A 27998-nucleotide genomic window follows, 5' to 3' on the forward strand; every position below is an offset into this window, starting at 1 on the left:
CCGCTGCCATTGCACCCAAACAAACGGCCTTCTCCACCCCCTCTCCCGTCTCTGGACAGACCTTAAACTAATTGTTTGCTTTGGGCCAGAAGGCCCAACAAAGTTTTTCGATTACAAAATTGTTTTCGGTGCGGGGCCGGGGATAGAATTTTTAGAAATTTCCATTATCCTTTCGGCAGCACGTCGGCGTAGGCAAACATTTGTCGGGATTGGGGTTAAGGGGGGTAGGGGCTCGGGCTGGGGGCGGTGTGATGGCCCCAAAACTATTCAACAGTCGGTCAGCGTTTTTAGTTTCATTTGTAGCGGCTAAGGCAAAGCGAAAGCAATTTACACGCATTTCGGCGCAAAATGAAACGTGCCCCGGCCACTAAAATGTTTATGAGCGCGGACAGCGAAATGCGGGGGGGTCAGAAAATGGGATGGAAAATGGAAGCTGGGGAAAATACGAATTGCCGGGGAGCTCTAAGCCGTAGCTGGCGGAGCTGATGAAATAGAACAGGGCCATAAACACGGTCGAGGAGTGGGCGCCATTTGCCACTTCTATTCTCAGTCTGTATATTTTTTTTTACTGGTCAGCACAAGTTGGTCAAGAGGAGTTGGAGCCCGAGCCCAAGCCCGAGTCGGAATCCCTTAAATCCTTCACGCCCCAGGGCACCGAATGGGTTGTCTGTTTGGATAGCGTTGCAATTGTTCTGCTCCTGCAGCACTAAAGGGATAGTTATGAGCCGCCCCCGGAGTTGCCTACTTAACCGGGCTCTTTCCCCCCGATTGGGCAGCAATTTGAATTAGGTTTTCCACTGCCAACCAGTTTCCCCAGCAGCCTCGTGAAAAATTCATGGCTAAATCAATGAAGCGTATGGCCAGAAATATGCATGAGGCACAACAATATTCCGATTGCATTGGCAATGTCAAAACACAAAACCGGGGGGTTTTTCGGCAGTGCGATTAAATGGGCAAACAATATTTCTGCTCTGGACAATTGCACAGCAGAAATCGTTGCATATTTTCCAGCAGATACCAATCCTACCAAAGGAAAAAAAATGGCTCAGTCTTGGCTTTGTGAAATTAACAAACTTCGGGCAGGATAATGCCTGGCTGGCTGCAGATGCAGTTCAATCGAGTCTACAGGAATCGCCAATTCAACTTGGTCCAACTTTGGCTACAACTTCCCCTTCCATCCTCATCGTCCCTTGTTGTAAATTGAAATACTTTCAGCCGGCAGAAAGTTGCCAGTTTACAAGTTTCCCAACAGTTCAGTTTCAGTCGCTATCTGCTCATAATATTTGCCATTAATGGCGAAAAATTTAATTTATGTCACGTCCCAGACGCCTAGCGCGCCTTGTTTCGCTTCGTTCCATTTTATTTGATTTTATTTTATTTTATGGCACCAGCCGACCTACTAAAAATATTTTCAAAAGTATTTGGCTGCTACGTGATGTTCGTCTTAAACTGCAGGATCAACTGACAGTCACGTGGGCGTGGGCGTCGTCTAAATGGGTTCTAGGGTTCCAGGGTTCTAGGATTGCCGGGATACGGCTTGGGGGATGGGGAAGGGACTCGGGATGGGGGCGGTTAAGGGTCAAATGGTAGTAAGTTAATCAAAGCAGCCAGTGTTTTTTTTATGGTTTTCTTTACTTAATATAAATTTAATTAATATTATGAAAGGAGAAGGATGGTGAAGTTGAATTTTTTCTATTTAAAGAAACGTTTACTTCAGCCATTCAGGGAAATCAAGGCCTTGCTTTGATTAAAATAAACTTTATATCCCTTTATTCTTAGTGCTAGTTCAAGAGAGAAAGATAAGATTATTATAACCTTATTATATACACCCTCAGCACGATCTTAATATTATTTTATTAAGATGAACTTTTGTTGTAAAATACATATTCCCCTTTCGAACAATCGAATCCATCGTATAATGAGTCGAAACTCTTAAAATAATTAATTAAATGAGAAGCGTAATATAATAAGTAAGTAAGTAAGTTATGCGATGCTATTGGAGCTGAAACAAGTGGTCTCAGGTCTCCGTCGCTCCTCTCCCCGCCTGGCTATAAATATTTTCAATGCTTCGAAGGTAAAATTAAATACGAAATATTTAATGATTTTCAGGGCTCTTCGCGCAAATAAAAACAACAACAACAGCAGCAGCAGCCGCAGCACTCATTTATAATGTAAACATAAATAACTCTTACGGCAGGATCCTTCAACTATGAGCCATACTTTATATATATGCACATATATGCGAGTATGTGGGATAAAGCATTGAATTGAAATTGTAAATGAAAACGAAAATGAAAATGAGAATTCCCACGCACACACGACGACGGCTATTTCGCTTCGGTAATTTATAAATACAAATATGCAAAGCCATAATACGGCAAACGAGTTGAGGAAACATCAGCATTTCATGGAAAATTAAATTGCCAATGGTCAAGCTTCTCGGATTCCGTAGGAAAAGCCCAAAGGGTTTTTCCTCCGCCCACCCCCAAGGGGATTTTTGGCATAGACGGAATATTGATGGAAAATAAATTCAATTTTTTCTGTTACTCACCAGCCCAAGAGTGATCCTGTTTGTGTAATCGATTCTCGTTGTAACCAATATTCCGGAACAGGAGCAGGAGCAGGACAACGACAGGGACGATGGGTCCGAGTTGATAATTGATAAACTATGCCAACGGCTGTAGGAGCTGCCATGGAAATTCTCGGATTTAATGTGATTTACACTCCTCCAACCTGGGCCGTGAGCATGCGTGTGCCTCGTTCCGGGCTTAAGGCAATACAAATTCCGGAAAACGGCATGCCCTGTCCGGCATCGTTTTCCACTTACTCCGGCCGGGTTTTATTGAGATTTTCCCCTCTCCCGAGCCGCTCGTCCGTGTCGGAGAGAGTTGGCTAAACGGAGAGTTTTCCTCCCATCGCCTCGAATTAATTGTCGGAGGAGTATAACCTTGACACATGTCTGGCCCCGGGGCTTGGGGAAAACCTCTACGCTTGGCTACCTTCTCTCCACTATTTTCCCTGCTCCCACACAGGGGCTGGCTGTGTGTGGTTTCCCCGATGGAAACCACTTTTTTAGGGAGAAGCGAGCAGCATGGAAATGGAAATGTTCTTATTGCTTTACGCTCCAAGACATTTTCCCACAGTAGCGCTTAATTTAATTTTGCCGCCGTTCTCCGGCGCTCGCCCTCTCGCTTTTAGTTTTAGCAAAAGTTTCCAGGGAGCGCGAGTCTTGCTTAATTAGCGCCTGATATGTGTGGGATGTACGAGTGCGATGCGGATTGCAGATGCTGCACTCCGGACATGAATCTCCCGGAAAACCAGAGCCAGGGGAGGGCCTTTGATCAGCATCCTTTGCGATTAATGCAGCAGCTCCATGCGGGACGGAGGCCTTAATCTTCTCGCCGTTAAATCTGCATGGCTGAAACTTTACTCTCAGTCTGAGTGCAGTTTTATTAACCCCTAAGTGAGTTGAGAGCAGGATCTGCATGTCGCATTCATGGCGAAAGGGTTTATGTTTGTTACGCAACTGAAATGTTCGTATTAAAAGCAGGAAGTCTGAACTATAGCTGGGACGTCTAGAGTTTTATTAAAAACTCATTTTAATTAATAAACTTTTCAGTTTATAGCCAAACAGAAACTTCTAAATTATCATAGTTAATGAAAGGCCTTAAAAACCTCCGCTCAAATAAATTCAATTTAAAGAATGGGTAATAGTTCTTCACTTAAAATACCTTTTAGTCACTTAGTATTACACTTGCCATTGTAAAGGTTAACTAGCACACTCGAAGGACTCGCTTTCAGCTCAAGTTTCACTCATACCCGCTGAGTGCTGGGAAATCTCATTATTTCCGTTTGGTTAAAGTGGAAAATACCCCCAGGGATTACCTCTGATGCGTATGTTAATGTGTAATTTCATATTAATTCCCCCATTTTCCTTTCTCCTTTCTTGCAGGTGTGCGAATCGTTTCACGTTGAGGAAATGTAAGTAAATATAATACCATAATTTCTGTGGGAGCCACCACGCAGCGGGGCTTGCACGCGGGAGTAAATAACTGAATAATTTCAAGCCATTCTGGGATATATTTGAATTAATTCGGGGATTCTTTCTAATGGCGCGACGACGACGCTTCGCAGATCTGAAGAGCGTCGCTAACAAAAGACTCAAGCTGCGAACTCGCCGATCGCGTTACCCACTCGGCAGCAGCTGAAGCAGCAGCACCAGATAATTACGATCCACGGCCAAGACTCTCAAATTATAGTTTACAGCCATTTCTGTGCGTTCTCCGATCTTTCCCGGCAATTTATGGGTTTCAGCACGCAAGGGGCTGTGCTCCCCGGCCACTTTTCCAGCCCCCTTCCCCCGGGCCCTCTCTGCTAACGAGCGCTCGTATTCATGTAGTGACCAAAGTTAATGTGTTTCTTTGCTGGCCACTCTTCTCCCCGAGAGCTATCAAAGTGTACCAGATCGCCGGCTCTCTTAATGTTTCTTTTTGCCTTAAAACATGTTTGTTTTGCCGGCTAGGCCCCGCCTCAGAAACGGTCTCCGTCGCCTTGGCTGGGTCACTGACCACAGACAAATTCGAACAACAGTTAACAACGCTGCCTATCGACGCAGCCGAACCTGGAGCCCAACTCCCATCAACTCGGCTCCTCCATCTCCATCTGCCGATCCCCAGCCTCTTTCCACATGTAGCACACGTTTTTCCAGCTCCAAACACTCGGGAAACTGTTTTTGTTTGGCCGATCAGTTAGCGCCGAACATTCCAACGCGGCCCCGAATGAATGAGTCTGGTCTGGAGATGCCTGGAGACGGGAAAACGGGAGATTGAGTGTCCAGGACCGGGGATACACACTGCTTATATAAAGCAATTCTTTAGTTCAAAGAGACGAAAGTCCTCTTTGCAGTGACCAGTCTAATTTAACATAAATGTACGTAGTTTCTAAATTTAAATTGCCTTTAGGTTTTTTTATAAAACTATTTTTTTATATAAACAAAAACTATTATTTATTCGTGTAAATTTCAACTCCATTGACAAACTAATCACTCCAATTAGTAGATTTTCCCATACAAATTCCATGGAACATATGTAATTTTCCACTCAACTGCATCGCTGAATTTGCGCGACGGCAACAATTGGAGCATTTTTCTGGGTTTGGGTTTATTTTCGTAGCACAAATGAAAATCAACGCGAAAATGTTCGCTTCTACCGAATATGGGAAATCCGGGAAAATATTCCCTCCGCCACCGATATATGTATGGAATTTATTGCAGTGCGTTTTTTGTATTTATTACCTGAACGAAGCGATCCAATTAACAGCAGCGATTCGCCTGGCTGTTGTCGCATTGCTCCAGTAATTCGAAACGATTTGGCCTTTATTGTTTCGCCTAATCCCCCAGTATTTGGGCCAAAACAATTGATAAATTAAATGTGATTAATTGTAGGGCCAACGGCAGAGGGATTTTCAGTTAAGTTATCAAACTGACAGCGGGCGGTAAATGCTGGTCTAATGCATTAAACTGCTCTGGTTGTGCTCGCAAATGTTTTAATTTGCTTTTGTGGCCTAAACCGGCCCCTGCCCCTCCGCCGCCGCCTGGCCTGGCCTGTGTTCTGCGGTGGGGTTTCTGTGGCAGAAAATGCGAAAATGTTTGCAATTGCCCGGGCTGAGGCTGAAATTGAGACAGAGTTTATTTTTTTGAGCTCGTGAATGGATGGAATCCCTATCAAATTGTCTGCGGTGGTCGGAGGAGGGGAAAATGTGTTTTATATTCCAGCAATTTAGCAGAAATATTCGCAAGTGCTTATCTGAGAAGGGCCATCAACTGCTGGCAGAGCTCTCATTTAAAGAGCTCCGGTTATTTTAAACTTTATGTGCATCAGGCCAGGTCCTTTTCCCAGCCATCCTTCCCTGCACTCGCTCGCTGCCTGCCTGTACGTGCGAAAAGCCCGGAGTTCACTTGTACGTGCCCGAAGCCCCCGAGAAGCAGCAACAAGTCAGAACAGAAATTCAGGCATTAAATAAACAATTTATTCGACCATTTCGTGCAATTCTCAGCTCGCAACTCGGGGCCAAACGAAAACTTCTAATCAGAATGGCAGAAAGTATTTTCATTTCATTTGCGGCTTCAGCTCGGTTTTGGGGCCAAACTTTCGTTGCCCGCAAACGAATCAACAAGCCAGTGAAAAGTTGATTAAACTTTTCTGTCAATACACAACATACTTACAATATTAATAATGCTGAAAATTAACTAAAGTTTCGACAGGGGAAAACCGGGGAAAACCCGTTTCCCGTGACTTATATAAGCCGCCGATATTAGCAACTAGTTGCCGTTCAATTTGGGCGTGAACGTCACGAAACCAAAGTCGATTGGCTTGGTTTTCGGATTGTGTTCAAGCCGGACTCCGGAGGTAGATAAAATTAGCCAAGCCTGGCCACAATCTTCTCCCATTCACTGCAGCTGCAAGCGAGCGACCTTCAAGCCGGGCCAGAACGTTTGGCCATTGGGCCATTCGGCCAGGGAAATACCAGGAAAAACTGAGAGCCGCGTCCGCGGGTTCAAGGCATAAATGGTGAAAATAAAGCGAATATTTCGTGAGTAACTGAGCCGCGGAACTGTAAAGAGGAGCGAGCTCTTTCAATCAATTGCGGCTTTTGCTCTTGCAGCTGGGAGAGCAATCAGCATTTGCAGTCCACCATCTACGACAGCAACTGCAACATGAGGACACTGTACAAAAAATTAACCTTAAATTTAAAAGCTAAGATTAGAATATCAAAAGTCTTAGTTTGTTAAATGCGCAGGTGAAGCTATAGCTACGATTCTATTCCCAGATCTTCGGGTGTAATTCCAAGATTTCCCGAAGCTTGATTCAATTATAAACTTTACTTTTCCCAGTGTAAGTGCTGTGGCAATAGCCATACCTAGAGCAACATCGAGTGCAGCAGCAACTAGTTTGACTGGTTGACACAGTTGGTGGCCAGTTACACAGAGGGGCAGGGAGCTGGGAGAGCTGGGAAATGGGAGCTGGGAGATGGCCAGGCTAAAAAGTAGTTTACGGGCGCACAGTTTTGCATTCTGCATTCGAGGGAAAAGCCAAAGAAAGGTGATGAAAAGGCAAAGTGGAAAGTCAAAGACGGCAAAGAATGCAAATTTCCCTGAACACTTTGCCAGCGATGAATTGCATTGGAGGCGTCGCTGGCGATGACGATGGATGCTGAGTGCTGCACTCTGGCTTTTGCGACTGCAATTGGCACTTTGACTGCTGGTGACTTTGTTTCACCTTTTCTGGATGGAAACCTGCTCATTAGCTATGCGTGGTGGACTCCCAGCTTTGTGCCTGGTCACGGTGGCTGCTGGCCCGGTTGCCTAATTATGGCCACTTTCGCCTGGCTAATTGCCTCGCCTTGTCATGGCGAAATTCATCAATGCTTTCGCAGCTCTGGCTCTGGCTCAAGCCGGAAGCCTTCGCAACGACCTTCCGACCTGAGCTGAGCTGACCTGCTCCTGATTTATAATTTCTTACGGCACCCCGCTTGACATTTTCGCGTCTGTTCTGGTCTACTGCATTTTCTATTTCTTGCACACTGAAAAATATAGTGCCAGGCGAACCAGTTTTCTCCAAATTTAGTCTAGATATCACAGAAATTATCTTGCTTTGTCAAGAAAAAATTCATTTAAATTTGCATTTTAAAGAAAAACCTTAAACTTCGCGAAAAACTACGTAAATTGAAGAATATTTTCCTAGCGAAAGGAAAGGTAATTAGGATAAATAATTATTAATTTTAAGGCTACTTTTACTTGGCTCTCAATTTTTCTCACGCTGCTCTAGTTCTCCTTTAGACTTTGCTAATTGGTCAGCAGAGCAGGCACTTTGCTCGCCGGGCGAACATTTCTCTAGCTGAGAATGCATTTAGTTCACTTAAAGTGTTGATTAGACGGAATTATATTTGAGTTTGCGAGGAAACGTTGAAGGAGCCACGCCCGAGTAGAGTAATTGCAAAATAAATGCAAGCATTCGTCGCTCTTCCCCCCACACTCTCTGATTTCTGCAGATGCCACAACAGGAAAGGCTCAGGATTGGGGAGGATTCGGATGGCGAAGGAAAACCTCCTGAAGAGCCCCTTTATGCACACATGCCCGTGCACTTGAAACTGCCAAAGGCAGTCAAATAACCTGCCGCTGAATCCTCCTGAGCTCCCAGGAGCTCGCATGACTGCCATTAACAGAAATACAGGCAGCGGCCGCCATTTTGCCCGCAGCACTTTGACAGCTCGCGACCAGGAGTCGTCCTGCCCGCTCCTGCTACCAGTCCATGACTGGGTATAGCATGAGTATTGCCTGGAGTTATGTCTGAAGTGGATTCGCGCCGCACAAAAGAGTTTTGCCAGCGATGTTTGCAATGTTTGTGCATTAATTAAATGCGATTTTCGTCATGTTGGTTGGAGTTCTTTTTTTGCAATTATCATCATCATCAGGATGTCCTGAACGAGCTGCAGTGGAAACAATTTAACAAAAAGTATTTAAAATGAACATTAACATGTCCTGAATATGTTTATTGCATTTAATTAAATGTTGGTTTTCGTAACTGAATGTACAGTTAATTGTTCCCAAAACAGTGAGCTTTAAAAGTAGTATTAATTGATTCTCTAATTCATAAACAATCGAAACATATGCTCCTCATCGATGCTCCTCATCGATGCTCAAATCTCTTCCCTTTGCCGCCAGTTACCAGTTTTTGGGGGCAACTGAAAGAGCTTTGTTATCGCTCGTCTGTTTCGGTTCACGGTGCAGTGCCCTGGAAATCGGCTTAGACAAATGCAGGACCTACTGGAGCGCATAAGGACATTTGCATGAGCCTTTAATTTCGGGCAGATGGCTAAGCCAAGCCAAATATTTGGTCGAGCACCGACCGAGGGAGCACTGAGCTGGAATGGACTAGTTTAGTGCCTTCTGATTTTCGACTCGACTATTGCCGCTCAGAATCTGCCAATCGAACATCATCATATTTTGCTTTCAATTTCCTCACTGTTTGCTTATGCAGGCGCGCAGGACGAGGTCCTGGGAAAGAGGGTATCAGCCGGCAAAGGGAGTAGAATATTTTCATATTCATGGGGTTCTCTCGCATGGCAAAGGCGAAATTCGCATACAAATTGTTTACTTCCCACACACATACACGGAGGAAAGGGAGTTCCTGCATCAGCATCGGCATCTGCATTTGCATCTGCATCTGGGCGGAACTGAACTCTCTCTCAACTGGGAACTCCCTTCTTCCCACACTCTACTCCCTGCTCCCAACTCCATTTGGCCTTCGACGAAGGCAAGCCAAGTGTAGTACGGCACCAAATTGAGACAATATTTGCACACGGTTACGTATACGCCCCGTTGCACGGCATGGCGCTTGGCACTCCGCACTCGGCATTGGATGCTATAAACGAGCGTTTTCATGTTATTGGCTTTGCATCGCTGGGACGACGGCGACAGAGCAACCACTGTAATAAAACCACGTAACAAAATGATTGCATTTGCTAACAAATTCGTGAAAATTTCTGCCAGCGTTTGACAGTTGCCAAGAACAGTGAGAGAGTGGGGGGGGAAAGCTTAACTATCTATGTGTGTGTGTCTGTGAGTGCCTGTGTACAGTGAACATTTGCGGGGGGTAAACCAATTTACCGGGATCCTCTGCTAGCCATCAAACTTTTTGCTGGCCAATGAATTTTTGAGGCACAAAGAAAACCTAATGGAAAAGTTAGAGAATAAAATGCTAAATTGCTCTAGTCCCTGTGTAGCCAAGATTGAATATTTGCTTTGATCAGTAGAGGAAACATATATCAAAATGTTAGCTTTCTGAGAGTTTTCATATTTTCTGGAAATTGTTTTTATAATATATGGGATTTTAGGAAGCGTAAAAGTTAAAAAGTTTTGCCGAACCACAATGTAAAGGCAAAAAATACTTGAATATTAAATGATTTTGGAATATAAGATACACTGTTGAGTTGAAAATACAATTTATTACTAGCTTTAAGGCCTTTTATGGCACTGTAATATATTTTTCTGTGAAGAAGCTCAACAATAGATATCATCTTAATAAATCAAAAAACATTTGGATGTACTATTTCTTATAGTAAGTACTTTACGTAGTTGCCATCATATTTTGACTTTACTGTCACCTCCATGAGTTTTCGTGCCTCTATATTTGCCCGTTAGAGAGTATTTGCCGACGGATGACTCATTTGCTGCAACTGCGCGTAACGGTTTAATGAGTTTTTGGCCACTCTTAGCCGACCCCCTCGTGTGTCCACCCCCTCCTGGATCTCAGAATGATGTATGCCAATTGATTTAAGGCCCGGCTCTTCGCGCTTTTTCGGCCATGAGTGTAGTGGGGTGGAAAAGGGGGAGGTGCCAAGTGGGTGTTGGGTGGCTGATACGTGGATAGCGCACCATCACTCGCTAGGTTTAATTGCGCAGTCTGGTTTGCGAGCATGCCCCATTGAAGCATTGAAAGTCATATTGACATTTCAATGAGTCTCATTTACATTAATGGCAGCAGCACCGAGGAAAGTGCTGGCAGGGGGGTAACGTGGGAGAAAGGAAATGGAAATGGAGGCGAGAGTGTGCGGAAAATGTGGCTGCTTTATGGAAAAACCATCCGCCCTGTGGTCCCATTGTCCTTGTTGTTCCCGCCCGCTGTTGCTGTTTGTCAGCATCGTTATTCGCGCCATTATTCCGCAGCAAGTTATCTCGCGCAGCGTGACTTAAAAGTTAAGCGTATTCATTATGTCCTTTGTGCCCACCATCGTCGTCGTCGACGGCAACACCTTCCATCCTTTGAGTCCTGGCTCCCGGCTCCCGGTGCCTGTTGCCTGCGGCCCGCTGCCTGCCTTTGTTTTATTTACTTTTCCAATTTGTTTGTCGTCGCGGTGGAACAATAAAAATCCATTTCATTGTAGCCCAACACAGCCGTAGGCAGCCTGCATCCGGTATCCCCTTATCCCTAGGAAGCCTTCATCCTCCAGGAGTTGCAGTTGTCGTTGAGCTGAGCGGGCTTTAAGGCCGTGTAATTTAAAGATCCTGCGATTATCCTGCACTACTGGGGCACCGGCAGTTATCGCCGGCACTCGAGACTTCTTGACAAACTTTTTGGCCAACTGTCGAAGGCTGATTACCAGGGAGAACTTGGCTGGCGCAAAAAAGATACGGCTCTCCACTCCATACTCCACACTCCACTCTACAAATGTGTACGCATGTGGAGGGCCCTTCAAGTGGCAGCCACTCGCATTAATAATGCCTGAAGGGCCGCTCCTCCACGTACTGGCTACATATACATACACCCTTGCGAATGTATATCCCCTTAAAACGCACAAAAGTGTGCACCACAAGTTACAGCTCCACACACACAGGCTGCACACACAAAGTTGGCATAATGTGGACTCTCTGCCATCTTTGTTGCTCCGCAATTCATTTGCCAACTGTGTGTTTATTTATGCTTACGACTTTTTGCGTAATCAAGTCTATCTCTTGAGATACCCTCGCTAAGCTTTAGTTTCTGGGGGTACTCGACCTATGCCACGCTTTAAACTCAATATTTATCAGCAAATTAAGCTAATTGAATTCATGGAAAATCAAATCTCTCCCTACTTACCCATTAGCTAAATATAAACTTCATTCAAGACTTGATCAAAAACTCATAACGAGTTACTAAGGCATTCATAAATAAACACCAGCATGCCAAAACTAAGACCTTTAACACAAGATGCACTTTCAAATGTTACACAAATGAAAAGCTCATCTTGTGCGGGCCAAAGAGTCTGTATCCATTTGGGCAAATTACACAAAACCGATTCTGGCATAGTTCAAATCCCATTTCAAATGAGATAACACACAAGACAAGCATGTGTATTTGATATTTGGCAAAGGCAAAGGCAAACTTTTCCCTGATTTACTTGTGGCTTGCCTGGGACGTCTTGCACAACATAATTTTCCGGTCTCGACTTTGGCACTGCCGCAGTAAAAACAACAAGAAGGGAACCCTTTTGGCCATGTCCTGTTTGTTCACGATATGAGTTGCCAAATGCTGCAAGCACAAGCACAAGCACCAGCTCAAACATAAACACAACCACCGACAGGCGAGTTTGTTTATCTAAATCGCAGTCGGCAATCGAAATGGAAATGATTTTAGCCCCGGCCGTGGGCTAATTACTGGGCACTCTCTCTCTCTCTGTTGTCTGTGGAAACTGTTTCCCAGCGTTGTTTGCCATCAAATTATTTGTCATTGCTGCTAATTAGGCATTGTCTCGCCAGCCTGCAATTGAATGCCCGTCACCTGCTCCCTCTGGCGCCAGCCCCTTCTGTAATTCCCCTGAAAGGTGAGCAAACTGGATCTGGCAGAGCGGGCTCTTTGATTAATGGATTAGGTGCGGATTGCTCATACGCCCGGTGTGACTGTGAGGCTGGATGGATACGGCAGAAGTCATTACATATTGATAATGCCCGGCCATTGTCTCGAGTCTGACCCATTTAGCCGCTTCGCCCGTCCTCCCATCTCGGCTTGGATTGCAATCTGCCCGGCTCTTTGTCTCGTGTCCTAGCTCTGTGTATCCTGTTGCCGTAGTGAAGCTGAAATCGCATTTAGTGCCTTGCTGCTGCTCCTTGTTTGTCTTAGTCATTAGCCGAGCTGATAGCTGATGGCTGATAGCTGATGGGTAGAGGGTAATGGGTGCTAGATGCCAGAGAATCCCCTTTTAGCAAGGTTCTGTGAACATCGCACTCCCTGTGCATGTGCATCCGAATGATCCGACTCATTGACGGCACTCTGCTACGCCTTCCACTTCCCATTTGACAGGATTATCCCTTCTATCCCGTCCGGGCCCTTTTTCAATTTACTTAAATCGCTGCCTCACTGCCGACGTCAGGAGGATAAATCACTGGCAATATTTCATAGGCAGGACTGCATAAATTCCACATAAAACTGCGACTCCGATGCGAATTAAATCGCATTAACATAATCAACTTTACAACAACTATAAAAATAAATTCAATGGGATTTGCGCTTGACTGCCGACGATTCGTTTCGGATCCCCTCCTCTGCTCTCCTATCTCCCATACGACTCCTTACTCAGCGCCAACTTGTCATTGGGCCCCCCATTCGCTCCCCTGTCCCAACTAGGAGCCGTGCAAATGGATGGACTTGGCCATCATCACACACACCGACTGGATGTGCTAAAAGCCTGAGCAGGATAGGAGCCAGGGCCGGGACCGGGGCCCAAGCCGAAGCCTCGCATAGTGGCAGCACATTTCCGGCACAAGTAGCAGCGGCAATGGCAGCCATTGTTTTCCTGATTAAGCTCCGCCATATGTTGCCTACCCTTCATGGCCACCACTTGGCCCCGATTGCACATAGAGAAATGGGTGAATCACATTGAAAACTATTGGTTTTTTAAATGTTTTTTGATATTTAGTTATTTTAAATATTTTAAATCCCCATGTGTTTGGTTTTATAAGGAACTACAGATATTTTTCAATCCGATTTGAAATTTAAAAATGCCAGATTTTTCTGCCAGTGCCTTTATCGCTGTAGAACCTTCGCCGAGAGCGATATGTGTGAGCCGCAACACACAAAACTTAATTGCAAACAGTACAACAGCAGCAGCAGCAGGCCCGATGACAATGCCACAAAAGAAAATCCGCAAAGAGAGTAAAGTAAAAGCTTGTCAACCGCCGGCACCACCCTCACAGCCTGGTAACATTTATCATGAGATTTTCCTAAGTGTTCCTTCTCTCTCTCTGCATTTGAATTAACTTGACGGCAAAAGTTAAACTGCAAACTGCAACGCACTTAGAACCGTACCTCAGCCCGTATACCCGGGTTTATGCCCCAAAATATATATATAGTATAGTATGTGTCGGTGCAGCTGGGAAATAGTCCTGGGAAATCCCATTTTAGCCCACTGCCTCTGGCTGCTGCCTCACTTATTCATGCCCTCATTTCATTTACGCATTTCGTTTGTCATCCTTTGTTTCCTTTGGCGGTCGCTGCTGCTCTTGCTCCTGCTCATGCTCCTGCTGCTGCTGCCACTTTTGCTGCTGCTCCTGATGGCCGTGGTTTTGCCCCTTTCCGCCTCAGGACTGTGCAATTAATGCGAGCAGCGAGCGGTGTGTCAGGTCATCCTGTGCATCCTTTGCGCGTTGACATCTACTTAAAACTTCACCAGCGGCCAAGTGGGGAATCGATTCGGGAAGCGGCATCCGGCTGAATTATGGATACGAGTCAGCGGAATTCCTTAAGTTCTGCAAGTTCTCGGAAATTGAGCAACTGCTCGGCTCGAGACTAAAGTTTTCCCGGCGACAACTGGAGCCTAGGAATGAAACTCGGAGCTCCAGTTAGAACTTTTGCACTAATTCAGCGATTCTTCCCCCATTAATTAAGCAATTTCGGCAGGAAGGCAGCTGGAGCGTATCCACGCCATTGATTTTGTGTCCGCCTCGGCAAAGTTGGATCCACTCAGCTTGGCTCTGCTCTGTGCAGCTCAGCTCCACAATTAAGTGGAGATGTCAAGTGGCTGCTGTTGGCTTTGACTACGCGGAAGCGCGGATGCTCGGGCTCTTGGCAGGCGGACATAAATCCGCTCGGCGATACGCGCTAATGGAGCGCGAGTAGATCGCCGCGGGGGGACGGGTGAGGGCGTTCTCTGATTTGCATTTAAATGCAAGTCCTTCGGAATCCGCATTGCTCCTTCGCTCCTCCTAAGTCCTGCCAGTCTCCGGTTGCGCCGGCTGCTCAGCTGCTGTACTTCCTGTACTACTTGTTTCGCCGCTGGCACACTTTTAATTTGTAAGCCATGTTGCCAGTCAAGTTACCTTCCTCTTCCTTGGTTCCCTGTAAATTCAGCACTTGCAAAAAAAACCTCATTCTATGATTTATGTATGTACAAATTATATTTAAAAAGGTCCTTGAGACATTGAAAATGATTTCAATAGAAGATTAATTGATTTCAAACATACAAATCTTAAAAGGGTCTGATATGACTCCTTCTTGGTTTTTCTGAATTTATAAGAAATATAGCTTTTTCAAATAGTATCCCAAGGTTGTGAAAACGATACACATGTAAGATAATTTCCAATCTAAAGGATCTGCTTATTAAATGTCGAATTTATTAAAAGCCCAACTAATTTTTCTTCATGCAGTGCCACACATCCTTCCTTCTCTCCTTGCCCGCAACTTTCCATATGCATTGCTTTGGACAATGTTATCGTTTAAGCTCAATTGCATTGCTCTGCCCGTCCTGTTTGCTTGTGTTTGTGGGGCTGACAGTGGGCGGAATTGGGTGGTTTTTCCATTGTAATGGCGGTGGGGCGTGGGGAGGAATGGGTTTTTCGGTCAGAGGTTTGCTGGCAGCTTGCATTTGTTGCTGCTTGTTGCTTTTCCGCCTTCGGCGGGGTACAACAGCAGCATCAGCAACAACAAAGGAAACTTTTCTTCTTTCGATTCTTTCGACATTGCTTTCTCCGCTTTTCCATTTTCAATGAACAAGTGTGTATGTGTGTGTGCGCTGTTGTTCTGCCATGTTTCTGTTGTTGTTTGCGAAAAACTTTTTGTGCCCGAGCTCTGTTCTCCGTTTCCGCTGCAATGGCAGCTTCCTTTTGTCGTCCTCGATTGCATTTTGCATGCTTAACAAAGGCCATTTCAAATGGTTTTCCCTCGTTCAAATTTAATTGGTGCCCAGGCGAGTGGAAATTAATTTCCCGCCAACCGAAATACACTTTCACTCTGAGCTGAGCTGAGTGCTTCTCGTCTGGCATTTGGCACTTGGCACCTGGCACTTGGCATTTGGCACTCGGCATCTAAGTTATGCCTTGGCTCCCCCAGGATTCTGTCGGGCATTACGTATACGCCCGGTGGGTCCAGCAACTCTAATGTGGCTTTAATGCAGTTGGATGCTCACACGTCTCGCCAGGTGCATTATTTTATATTGTTGTTATCCAGCCATTTTCACTTAGTTTTCTTGGGCACAGCAGAGTGTCTAGACCGGAGACAGGCGCATTTCCGGCACGCAAGCCTGCCGCCAGACAATGAATTTTATTGCATTTCATGTCCTCGAATTGGCTAATGTCTGCCTGGCACGCGAACGCCTTATCCTGGCCACGAATTTATGGTAATTCCGCAGACAGTCGACAGTGAGTCAGTCCCCTTTGGAGCTTTACCGCCACTTCATTCAAACAAAACAAGCAATAATATTAATTTGCCCCAAAAGGGAAACCGCTTAGACAAGATTCAATTAAGTTTTTGCTGAAACGACGGCGGAGACAATCATTTCCCCCCTAATAATGTTGATCAATTTTCATTAGCCTGCCTGCGACAGAGGAGAAAAATCAGCACAATCAGCTCTCCTGCCTCGACGCGCTCATTATGGGACGCTCGGAAGCTGGCCACGCCCCCTCCGGGAAAGCCGCAGTGGGGGGCGGACCGTGATAAATTTCCATCAAGCTTAAAGTTGACACGTTTCGTGTTTCCTACTTATTTTCCAGTCCGTCCTGCTCTGTTTACACTTCCTTCCCTCGTTTTTTGTTTGCTAGAGCGGCCAAGACGAAGCTGAAAAGAAATCCGGAGAATGCGAACGAGAACTTTTGCAGGGGCTGGATAATATTTCAGGTACACCTTTCGAGGGACCGACCGGGGGGCTACTTAAAAAGTTTCCAGCTGCTGGTGCTCTTCGAGGGGCGGCTGGTTGTCTCGTAAAACGCGAGTGTTTATGGCCAACCCTTCCTGGCCAGCCGCAGTTCCAGAACCACTCCCAGTAGCATTTCCCATTTCCCCGACTGATGGTGGTGGTGTTCCTTACACGTGGGAAATATTTGGCAGGCTTCCTGCCCGGCCCTAAATTGGACAGTTCCCCCCATTCGCAGTCGAAGCCCCACATATGGCGCTTATATATCGCGCGTCATAACTTTGAATTACGATTGCCGCCGCCGGGGGACTGCCGGGGGTGGCAATAAAGCAAAATGGCAACTCGGCTCGGTGACGCATTCTTAATTAGCTTCCGAGAACTTCAATTATGCAGGCCGAACAGAACTGCAACTGCAGCAGCCGCCAAAAATTATTAATTAGTTCGGGAAAACTATGGAAAAACAGCTTTCGCTTTCCAATTGTTGTGCCCGCAACGTGTGAAAATTTAATAATTTCATGTTTGCTGGCCGCGCGCAAACCGCTGTTTCAGGCTTGACGGACCATGAAAAGAGTCTGCCCCGGCTTTCGGGCCCAGGTGGAAATGTGGAAAAGCGGAAAAGTAGTAGTAGTGCCAAGGGGTGTGCCGTCGCCTGGCAAAACAATAACAATAACAGCGTCTGGGCCGGGGTCTGGCACACGTCTGCCGGCAGCGCGGCCAAGCTGAAATTTTAATTAAACATTTTAACACTGCAATTAACACGGCGACAAGCGACTCGCCACACACGCACGCCAACTGCAGTCTTGGGGATTTCGCCGAAATGAAAAAAACCCACGGAAAATAACACAGGAGCGGCTGCCAGACATAAGTTATGGCTCCTTGGGAATGTGTACGCCTCCTTAAGAGTCCTCGGAATGCGTTGACTACCTCATACATTAATATTTTGAAAACAAGCCTTTATTATGGCTTTTTCGAGTTAAAAATTAAGCTTTTAAATCTGTATTTTTAAGAATTTATCAGCGAATGCTTTTAAATAATAACTTTAAGGTGAAACTAGCAAACAATTCGGTTGCTAAAGACAGCATCCCATGGTAGAGCTCCACCTATGCCAGTTAAGCTTTCATTCCTCCACGAAACGCAAATGCGTTGGCCCGCATTGCGTATACGCAATGCCAGAAATGACCAGGAGCCAGGAACCGGGAAGGGGAACGCTGCCAGGACGTGTCTTTCATGGGGCGAACGTGCGAATTATCTGCATCGAAATGAGCAGCACAATAAGCAAACAGTTTAGTTGCAACATGAATGCGGAATGGAATTCGACACGACCCCACGAGCTTCGCTCTGCTCCACTCCAGCCCCGTGACCTTTGCCAACCCGTTCCACCTGTTCGGGCAGGACCAAGCCCTTCGTCGGGACAAAAGCGTAATGTCCGGAGCCAGTACGTGTTCGTTTGGGTGGCTTTAGTTAATTAACGAACCCAAAACGCTTGCGAAATGGCCATTAGAGGGCCATCAAATCGAATTTCATTAAATTTTCAACACTGGCGACCGAATGGCCAGCGGTAGCTCTTGGTCACCCGAGCCTTGACCGGGTCTACATTGTGGCATTTTGTTGGCTGCTCCTCCACTGCCAATCTCCCGGCCATGTCAACGCTTGTGGCCCGTTGTCTGATTAAGCTGTATATACTTCGTTTCGCTGAAATGTCAAAAACAAAAGGGGGCTGCACAAATTCTGCGCCGCGGCCAAGAGCCAGAGAGTCCTGGAAAAAGATTAAATTTCATTTTATCTAGCTACATATTAGGTAGTCTTCGTGGCGGAAGAGCCAAATGAAATTAAAAATGTTTCCCGCTGCTTTGTAGCTGCCTGGAAAAATGTTGTTGCGAGAGCTTTTTGTGAAGAGTTTTTAATTAAGTCAAAGGCAGCATTAAAACTGACAAAACAGAAGCTTGCACGCGCAGAACAAGAGTTCATATTTGAAAGGAGAAACATGACACAGAAAGGGGAGTTCCCTGAAATTATGTTTTATGACGACTTTAATAATAATTCTCATCATTACAAAATGACAAGTTGATAGTTTACAAGCGATTGATATTAAAGCCACGATCCTTATGCTGCCTACTTTCCAGCGAAAATTCAATTTCAACCCTCGCTCACTCTCTTCTCTCTTTTTCTCCTCCGCCTTGCAGACAGATGGCCACGCCCGGAGCACCGCCCACCGATGATAATTGAATAGGAACATTAATTGCACTGCGGTTTGTTGGCTCTAGCACCACACCCGCGCCCATCCGGCACACACACACGCTCTCGCCCATAGGCAAGAGCACACATCTCGACCGTAATCAGCCGCGTGGTTGAGCCATGCACACGCGGACGTCCCACTGGTGGCCCCTGCTCGGGCTGCTGCAGCTGCTCCTCCTGCTGCAGGTGGCCCATGGCTACCTGATTATCGTGCACGAGGACACGCCACCCGGCACCGTTATCTTCAATGCCTCCGTGTACAAGCTGGGCTCCGAGCGGCACTACAAAATCAATGCCCACAAGTCGGCCAACTTCGTGCATCACCTGGTCTCGGTGAGCCACAAAGACGGCCAGATCCAGCTGAGGAAGGCCCTCAAATGCGATGGCATCTACTACCCGAACCTGTTCACCTTCTACGTGGACTCCACCTCGAACCGGCTGCGCAGCATAGACTACTACAGCCTGCCTGTGCGGATCTTCGTGTCGGGCCACAGCTGCAACGAGGACCGAAGGGTGGAGCAGGAGCTGCACCACCTGCACCACTTCGAGGAGGAGGACAACACGGGCTACTCCAAGCGCCGGCGACGACGCTCCACACAAGAGATTGTCCAGCTGAACGGCAATCAGCTGGAGGAGGTGTTCCGACACAACAGCACCGAGTTCAGGGCCGGAGATCTCATCTTCGGCGACAGTTTCGACAATGAGATGCGGCACAGGATACTGAGTCGCAAAAGGCGGGCTGTGCCCTCGGCGGACCCTCTGCACCTGCAGCCGGCCCTGCACCGCCGCATCTCCGACGCCAAGCAGTGGATCTCGGAAACGTACGCCTCCTATGCCATCCACACCACGGACAAGTGGAACCAGATCTGCCTGAGGCGCTCGCAGTTCATCAACAACCTGAACGCCTTCCTGCCGCGGTCCGTGTGCCAGCACTGCAAGGTGAGCTTCCTGGACGTGAACGACGAGCGCTTCGCCATCGAGCACCAGAGCCGCGACCTGGTTGCCAGCAGGGATGTCTGTATCGCAGAGTCCATGTGGAAGGTGAGCATTACCTTCAACATCCGCTGCGATCGCCAGGACATCGTGGACTCGGATCACCGCCTGAAGATCGTCTACCATCACCAGGAGTTCAATGACACGGACATCGCCCGCAGGGTCAGGAGGGAGCTGCGCAACCAGTCGCCCTACTTTGAACAGGCGCTCTACGTGGCCTCCGTGCTCGAGGAGCAGCCGGCCGGAGCGGCCGTTACCACTGTGCGGGCCCGTGATCCCGAAGATTCTCCGGTGGTTTACTCCATGGTCTCCCTCCTCGACTCCCGCTCGCAGTCTCTCTTCAAAGTGGACTCCCGGACCGGGGTGGTCACCACCTCAGCCAGCTTGGATCGGGAACTGATGGACGTCCACTACTTCCGGGTGGTGGCCACGGATGACAGCTTCCCTCCGCGCTCTGGAACAACCACGTTGCAGGTCAACGTGCTGGACTGCAACGACCACAGTCCCACCTTTGAGGCAGAACAGTTCGAGGCCAGCATCCGCGAGGGAGCCACAGTGGGATCAACGGTCATAACCCTGAGAGCGACCGATCAGGACATAGGCAAAAATGCGGAAATCGAGTACGGAATAGAAGCAGTTACAGGTGAGTTTCGGAGTATCCAGAATCTCCACTTCCAACATTTGTTTCCTTTATAACTCTTTGTTTTTCCTGTTTTTGCTTCTTCTTCAGATGGCGGTGGTTTGGCTCAGGATCAGGAGTTACCCATCTTTCGTATTGACTCTCGCTCGGGGGTGATCTCAACGAGGAGCAGCCTGGATCGCGAGACATCGGACAGCTACCATCTGCTGGTGACCGCCGCGGATATGGCGGCAGCGCAGAGCGAACGACGCACGGCCACCGCCAGTGTCCTGGTGAAGGTGCTCGACGACAACGACAACTATCCGCAGTTCAGCGAACGCACCTATACCGTTCAAGTGCCCGAGGATCAGTGGGGCGGAAGCGAGGACAACACGGTAGCCCATATCCGAGCCACGGACGCGGATCAGGGCAACAATGCGGCGATCCGCTATGCCATCATCGGCGGGAACACGCAGTCGCAATTCTCCATCGACTCGATGTCCGGAGATGTGAGTCTGGTGAAACCGCTGGATTACGAGAGCGTGCGCAGCTACCGGCTAGTGATCCGGGCTCAGGACGGAGGCAGTCCCTCACGAAGCAACACCACCCAGCTCCTGGTGAATGTGATCGACGCAAACGACAATGCGCCTAGGTTCTACACGTCACAGTTCCAGGAGAGCGTCCTTGAGAACGTCCCAGTGGGCTACAACATAATCCGGGTGCAGGCCTACGACTCAGACGAAGGTGCCAACGCCGAGATCACGTACAGCATTTCGGAGAGAGACGACAACTTTCCGCTGGCCGTGGATCCCCGAACGGGCTGGGTGCAGACCATCAAGCCACTGGATCGTGAGGAGCAGGGTCGCTTCGCTTTCCAGGTGGTGGCCAAGGACGGTGGTGTGCCGCCCAAGTCGGCCAGCTCCTCGGTGGTGATCACCGTGCAGGATGTTAACGACAACGATCCTGCCTTCAATCCCAAGTACTACGAGGCAAATGTCGGCGAGGATCAACCACCAGGCACTCCGGTGACCACAGTCACAGCCACAGATCCCGATGAGGACTCTCGCCTGCACTACGAAATCACCACGGGTAATACGAGAGGACGCTTTGCGATCACCTCTCAGAATGGCCGTGGTCTAATCACCATTGCTCAGTCCCTGGACTACAAGCAGGAGAAGCGCTTTGTGCTCACGGTGGCGGCCACCGACTCCGGAGGCCGTTCCGACACGGCCACGGTGCACATTAACATCACGGATGCCAACAACTTTGCTCCGATCTTTGAGAACGCACCCTATAGTGCTTCGGTGTTCGAGGATGCTCCGGTGGGTACCACCGTCCTGGTAGTATCCGCCACCGACAGCGATGTAGGGGTAAATGCACAGATTACCTACTCCCTGAACGAGGAGAGCATCAACGGATTGGGCAGTCCGGATCCGTTTTCGATCAATCCGCAGACGGGAGCTATTGTGAGCAACGCTCCCTTGGATCGAGAGACCACCAGTGGCTATCTGCTCACAGTGACTGCCAAGGACGGGGGCAATCCCTCGCTCAGCGACACCACCGACGTCGAGATTGCAGTCACGGATGTGAACGATAATGCACCCGCTTTCAAGAGCCCCCTGTACCAGGCATCGATTCTGGAGGATGCTCTGGTGGGCACCTCGGTCATTCAGGTGGCAGCCAGTGACCCTGACGTGGGTCTCAACGGACGCATTAAGTATCTGCTCAGCGAGCGCGATGTCGAAGATGGTTCTTTCGTGATCGATCCCACCTCGGGCACTATTCGCACTAACAAAGGCCTGGACCGAGAGAGCGTGGCCGTCTATCACCTGACGGCCATTGCCGTTGACAAGGGATCACCGCCTCTTTCGAGCGCCGTTGAGGTGCAGATTCGCTTGGAGGATGTTAACGATTCCCCACCGACCTTTGCCTCCGATAAGATCACCCTCTACGTACCGGAGAACTCTCCAGTGGGCTCGGTTGTGGGTGAAATTCACGCCCATGATCCTGATGAGGGTGTCAATGCGGTGGTTCACTACTCCATCATTGGCGGCGATGACTCCAACGCCTTTTCGCTGGTTACACGCCCGGGATCAGAGAGGGCCCAACTGCTGACCATGACGGAACTAGACTATGAATCCACCCGCAAGCGTTTCGAGTTGGTGGTGAGGGCGGCGAGTCCTCCCTTGCGAAACGATGCCCACATCGAGATCCTAGTCACGGATGTGAACGACAATGCCCCCGTGCTGCGTGACTTCCAGGTTATTTTCAACAATTTCCGGGACCACTTTCCCAGCGGCGAGATTGGAAGGATTCCGGCGTTCGATGCGGACGTTAGCGACAAGCTCCACTACAGGATCTTGTCGGGTAATAACGCCAACCTACTGCGTCTGAACAGCAGCTCTGGTGGATTGGTGTTGAGTCCTCAGCTAAACACGAATGTGCCCAAGTTCGCCACCATGGAGGTGTCCGTATCGGATGGAATTAACGAGGCCAAGGCCATCATGCAGCTGTCGGTGCGTCTGATCACCGAGGACATGCTATTCAACTCTGTGACGGTGCGCTTGAACGAGATGACGGAGGAGGCCTTCCTCTCGCCGTTGCTCAACTTCTTCCTGGATGGACTGGCGGCTATTATTCCTTGCCCCAAGGAGCATATCTTCGTGTTCAGCATCCAGGATGATACGGACGTGAGCTCGCGCATTCTGAATGTCAGCTTCTCGGCCCGCCGGCCGGATGTGTCCCACGAAGAGTTCTACACGCCGCAGTACTTGCAGGAGAGGGTCTACCTGAACCGGGCCATCCTGGCTCGCTTGGCAACCGTGGAAGTCCTGCCCTTCGACGACAACCTCTGCGTGCGAGAGCCCTGCCTGAACTTCGAGGAGTGCCTGACCGTGCTGAAGTTTGGCAATGCCTCCGAGTTTATCCACAGCGACACTGTGCTCTTCAGGCCCATCTATCCGGTCAATACGTTCGCCTGCACCTGTCCCGAGGGCTTCACGGGCAGTAAGGAGCACTACTTGTGCGACACGGAGGTGGATCTCTGCTATTCGGATCCTTGCCAGAATGGCGGCACCTGTGTGAGGCGAGAGGGTGGCTACACTTGCGTGTGTCCCTCGACCCACACGGGCTCGAATTGTGAGACGGGAGTGGGTCAGCTGCGTCCTTGCCCCTCGGATACCTGTGAGGGAGGCTTGTCGTGTCTGAGTAACTATCCCAGCTCACAGCCGCCTCCGTACACGGCCACCTGTGAGCTGCGAGCCCGATCCTTCGGACGTAACTCCTTCCTGACCTTCGAAAGCCTCAAGCAGAGGCACCGCTTTAACCTCAAGCTGCGCTTTGCTACCGTCCAGGAAAACGGACTCTTGCTGTACAACGGACGATACAACGAGCTGCACGACTTTGTAGCCTTGGAGATACTTGAGGGCCACGTCAGCTTCTCCTTCTCCCTGGGCGACCACAGCGCTAGCGTTTCAGTGATACAAGAGGCCATGGTTTCGGATGGAAGGTGGCACCAGGTGGAGGTGATCTATCTTAACCGCACCGTCACTCTGGTTTTGGATAACTGCGACACCGCCATTGCTCTGTCGGGGCAATTGGGCGACAGATGGAGCTGTGCCAATCGGACTACCCTGAAGCTGGACAAGCGCTGCTCCCTTCTAACGGAGACCTGCCACCGCTTTTTGGATCTCACTGGACCCCTGCAAGTGGGTGGACTTCCCCGCATCCCCGCCCACTTCCCGGTGGCCAATCGTGATTTCGTCGGATGCATCTCGGACCTGCGTATCGATGATCGATTCATTGATCTGAACTCATACGTGGCGGATAATGGCACGCTGGCTGGCTGTCCACAGAAGGCTCCACTGTGTCCCTCCGAGCCCTGCTTCAATGGCGGAACTTGTCGCGAAGGCTGGGGAACCTATTCCTGTGAGTGCCCCGAGGGCTATGCGGGTAACAGTTGCCAGGACAATATTCCGGCTCCGTGGCGATTCTCTGGAGATGGTAGCCTCAGCTTTAACCCGCTCCTGCGTCCCATCCAGCTGCCCTGGACCACCTCCTTCTCGATTCGAACGCGACAGCGGGAAGCTTTCCTCCTACAGATCCAAATAGGCCAGAACAGCTCAGCGGCTGTGTGTCTCCGGCAAGGTGTTCTCTACTACATCTACGATGGGGAACCCATGTTCCTGGCCGGCGCCTTCCTTTCCGACGGCGAGTGGCACAGAGTGGAAATACGCTGGCAGCAGGGCTCTGAGATCCACTTTTCCGTTGACTACGGCCAGCGATCGGGATCGGTTCCCATGTCCCAAAAGGTTCAGGGCTTATACGTGGGCAAGATCGTGATGGGCAGTCCTGATGGCAGCATCGGAACAGTGCCCGAAGCCTCTCCCTTTGAGGGCTGCATCCAAGATGTTCGAATCGGGGCCGGTCAGTCAGTCTTGTCTCGGCCAACGATCCGTGAAAATGTTGAGGACGGCTGCGACTCGCGTTCCCAGTGTCCAGATCACTGCCCGAACCACTCCTCCTGCGTGAGCACCTGGGACATGGCCACCTGTGAGTGTGACACGGGTTTCGTAGGCGCTGACTGTGCGCCCATTTGCACGGTGAGACCCTGTGCCTCTGGAGTCTGCCGGGCAAATGCCAGTTTGTCCCGCGGTTACGGATGCGAGTGCAACAGCAGCTCCCGACACGGCGACTATTGCGAGCGGGAGCTTCAGCAGCCGTGTCCAGGGGGATGGTGGGGTGAGCGGGTCTGCGGTCCCTGCAGATGCGACCTGGCCCAGGGCTACCACCCAGACTGCAACAAGACCACCGGCCAGTGCTACTGCAAGACGAACCACTACCAACCGCCCAATGAAACGGCCTGCCTCTCCTGCGATTGCTACTCCATCGGCAGCTTCAGCGGAGCCTGCAACCCTCTGACCGGACAGTGCGAATGCCGGGAGGGTGTCATCGGGAGGCGATGCGACTCCTGCTCGAATCCCTATGCCGAGGTCACGCTGAGTGGTTGCGAGGTGGTCTACGATGCCTGCCCGCGCTCATTCGCCGCCGGTGTCTGGTGGCCCCGTACTCCGCTAGGAGGAGTGGGTATCGAAGGATGTCCGTCGCCGGCTCGAGGAAAAGGACAACGGAGCTGCGATGCCCAATCTGGCAGCTGGAGTACCCCGGACATGTATAACTGCACCTCTGAACCGTTCGTGGAACTGCGGCGTCAACTCTCCCAACTGGAGAAGCTCGAGCTGGAACTGAACTCCTTTGTGGCCATTAAGATGGCGGAGCAACTAAGAAGAGCCTGCGAGACGGTGGACAGAAGAGGTTCCAGCAAAGATCCCAAGATGACGGGACCGGGACGTCCTGGCAGGCGCTACAAGATGGAGTCCTCCTTCCTGCTTAGCAATGGCGCGAACGTGTGGTCCCACGAGCTCGAAATGGACTACCTCTCCGACGAACTGAAGTTTAGCCACGATCGCCTTTACGGAGCAGATCTCCTTGTCACCGAGGGCCTCCTCCAGGAGCTAATCAACTACGAGCTGATGCAGAGCGGACTGAACCTGTCGCACAGCCAGGACAAGTACTTCATCAAGAACTTGGTGGATGCGGCCAGTGTGATCCTTGACCGAAAATACGAGACGGAGTGGCGCAGAGCCACGGAATTGATTCAAAGAGGGCCTGAAGACTTGGTGGATGCCTTCAACAAGTACCTTGTGGTCCTGGCCCGTTCCCAGCACGACACCTACACCAGTCCCTTCGAAATTGTGCAGCCGAACATGGCCATGGGGCTGGACATTGTCACCACGGAATCCCTATTCGGTTACGAACCAGAGCAGCTGAGCGAATACCACCGGAGCAAGTACCTCAAGCCAAATGCCTTCACCACCGAGAGCGTGGTGCTGCCGGATACGAGCGGTTTCCTGCAGCACTCCGCTCGCCAGCGACCCGTCATCAGCTTTCCCAAGTACAACAACTACATCCTGGATCGTCGCAAGTTCGATCAGCACACGAAGGTGCTGGTGCCCCTGGAAATGCTGGGAATAACCCCGCCTGAAAGCGACGAGGTCTCACAGGGCGGCAGGAGAGGAAGCCACGACCATCGCGCCATTGTGGCGTACGCTCAGTACAAGGATGTGGGTCAGCTCTTGCCCGATCTCTACGATGAGACCATCACTCGTCGCTGGGGCGTCGATGTGGAACTGGCCACACCCATCCTCTCCCTGCAGATCCTAGTGCCTTCCATGGAGAGGGAACAGGAGACCCAACGCCTGGAGATTCCCTCGAGAAAGATCTCATCGACGTCATCGTCATCTTCTTCCACCGGCAGCACGGAACAGCAGTTCGTGGAGGTGTTCGATGTGCCCAAGGCTCCTACAAGCAGCAGCGAACAGCAGATCGAGGACATAAGGATTACTGCCCACGAAGTGCCACCACCAGTTTCCTCCGATGAACAACTGGAGGCTTCCAGCAGTGAGGGTGGTGAGGAAAGGGAACCGCATCTCCACCTTAACCTCGATGACATCGAGTTCCATGGCAACTCCGGCGAGGAGATTATATCTCCGGGGTCTCCGGAAGTTCTTAACCCGAACTACGAAGGCGCCAGCTCCACCGGCAGTGATGAGCAGCCCAAGGGCGAGAACGATGCGGTCTACAGAGATCGTCGCTTGGTCAAGCGGCAGGTGGAGATCACCTATCCCTCAGAGCAGATGCAGCAGTCGGAGCATGTGGTTTACCGCTCGCTTGGTTCTCCTCACCTGGCACAGCCCATTAAGCTGCAGATGTGGCTGGATGTGGACGCGGCTCGCTTCGGGCCACGCTCCAACCCGCAGTGTGTGCGCTGGAACTCCTTCACCAATCAATGGACTCGCCTGGGCTGCCAGACGGAGATTCCCGACTTTGACGGTGACTTTAATCCAGCGGCTCAGCCATCGATCCTGGTGAACTGCAGCTGCACCCACATCTCCAGCTATGCGGTGATCGTGGATGTAATAGATCCAGAGGACATACCGGAACCCTCTCTCCTTGTGCAGATCACCTCGTACTCTGCCTTCCTGGTTTCCCTGCCCCTTCTGCTGGGCGTCCTCCTGGCCCTGGCTCTGCTTCGTGGCCAGCAGACCAACTCGAACACCATCCACCAGAACATTGTGCTTTGCGTCTTCTGCGCCGAGCTGCTCTTCTTCGTGGGAATGCAGTCGCGTCGCCAGCTCCTAGAGAGCGAGTTCCCCTGCAAGCTGACGGCCATCTGCCTGCACTACTTCTGGCTGGCGGCCTTTGGCTGGACCACGGTGGACTGCGTTCATTTGTACCGGATGCTCACCGAAATGCGAGACATTAACCACGGACCGATGGGCTTCTACTTCGCCATGGGCTACGGTGCACCAGCCATAGTCGTCGGACTCTCTGTGGGAGTTCGGGCTCACGAGTACGGAAATAGTTTGTTGTGAGTATTCTTTCCAGGGGGCTGGGCAATCCGAAAGGATAACTATCGATATATTAACCTAAA

The 27998-nt window shown here is 49.7% G+C and overlaps 1 protein-coding gene across 3 annotated transcripts in view; it reads left to right on the plus strand.

Moving 5' to 3' along the window:
- Positions 1-27998, plus strand: part of stan (Protocadherin-like wing polarity protein stan) — a 47976-nt gene that overhangs the window by 14670 nt on the left and 5308 nt on the right. For all 3 annotated transcript variants that reach the window (XR_001770833.3, XM_017172416.3, XM_070286968.1), the window contains exons 2-4: positions 3953-3981; positions 18843-20530; positions 20618-27935. Coding sequence is in view for 2 of the 3 variants with exons in the window: in XM_017172416.3 (XP_017027905.1) it covers positions 19015-20530; positions 20618-27935 (8834 nt within the window). In the remaining variant the exon portion in view is untranslated. The remainder of the gene's footprint in view (positions 1-3952; positions 3982-18842; positions 20531-20617; positions 27936-27998) is intronic.

This window comes from Drosophila kikkawai, chromosome 2L (genome assembly GCF_030179895.1).
Source record: "Drosophila kikkawai strain 14028-0561.14 chromosome 2L, DkikHiC1v2, whole genome shotgun sequence".
In the NCBI taxonomy this organism is placed as follows: Eukaryota; Metazoa; Arthropoda; class Insecta; order Diptera; family Drosophilidae; genus Drosophila; species Drosophila kikkawai.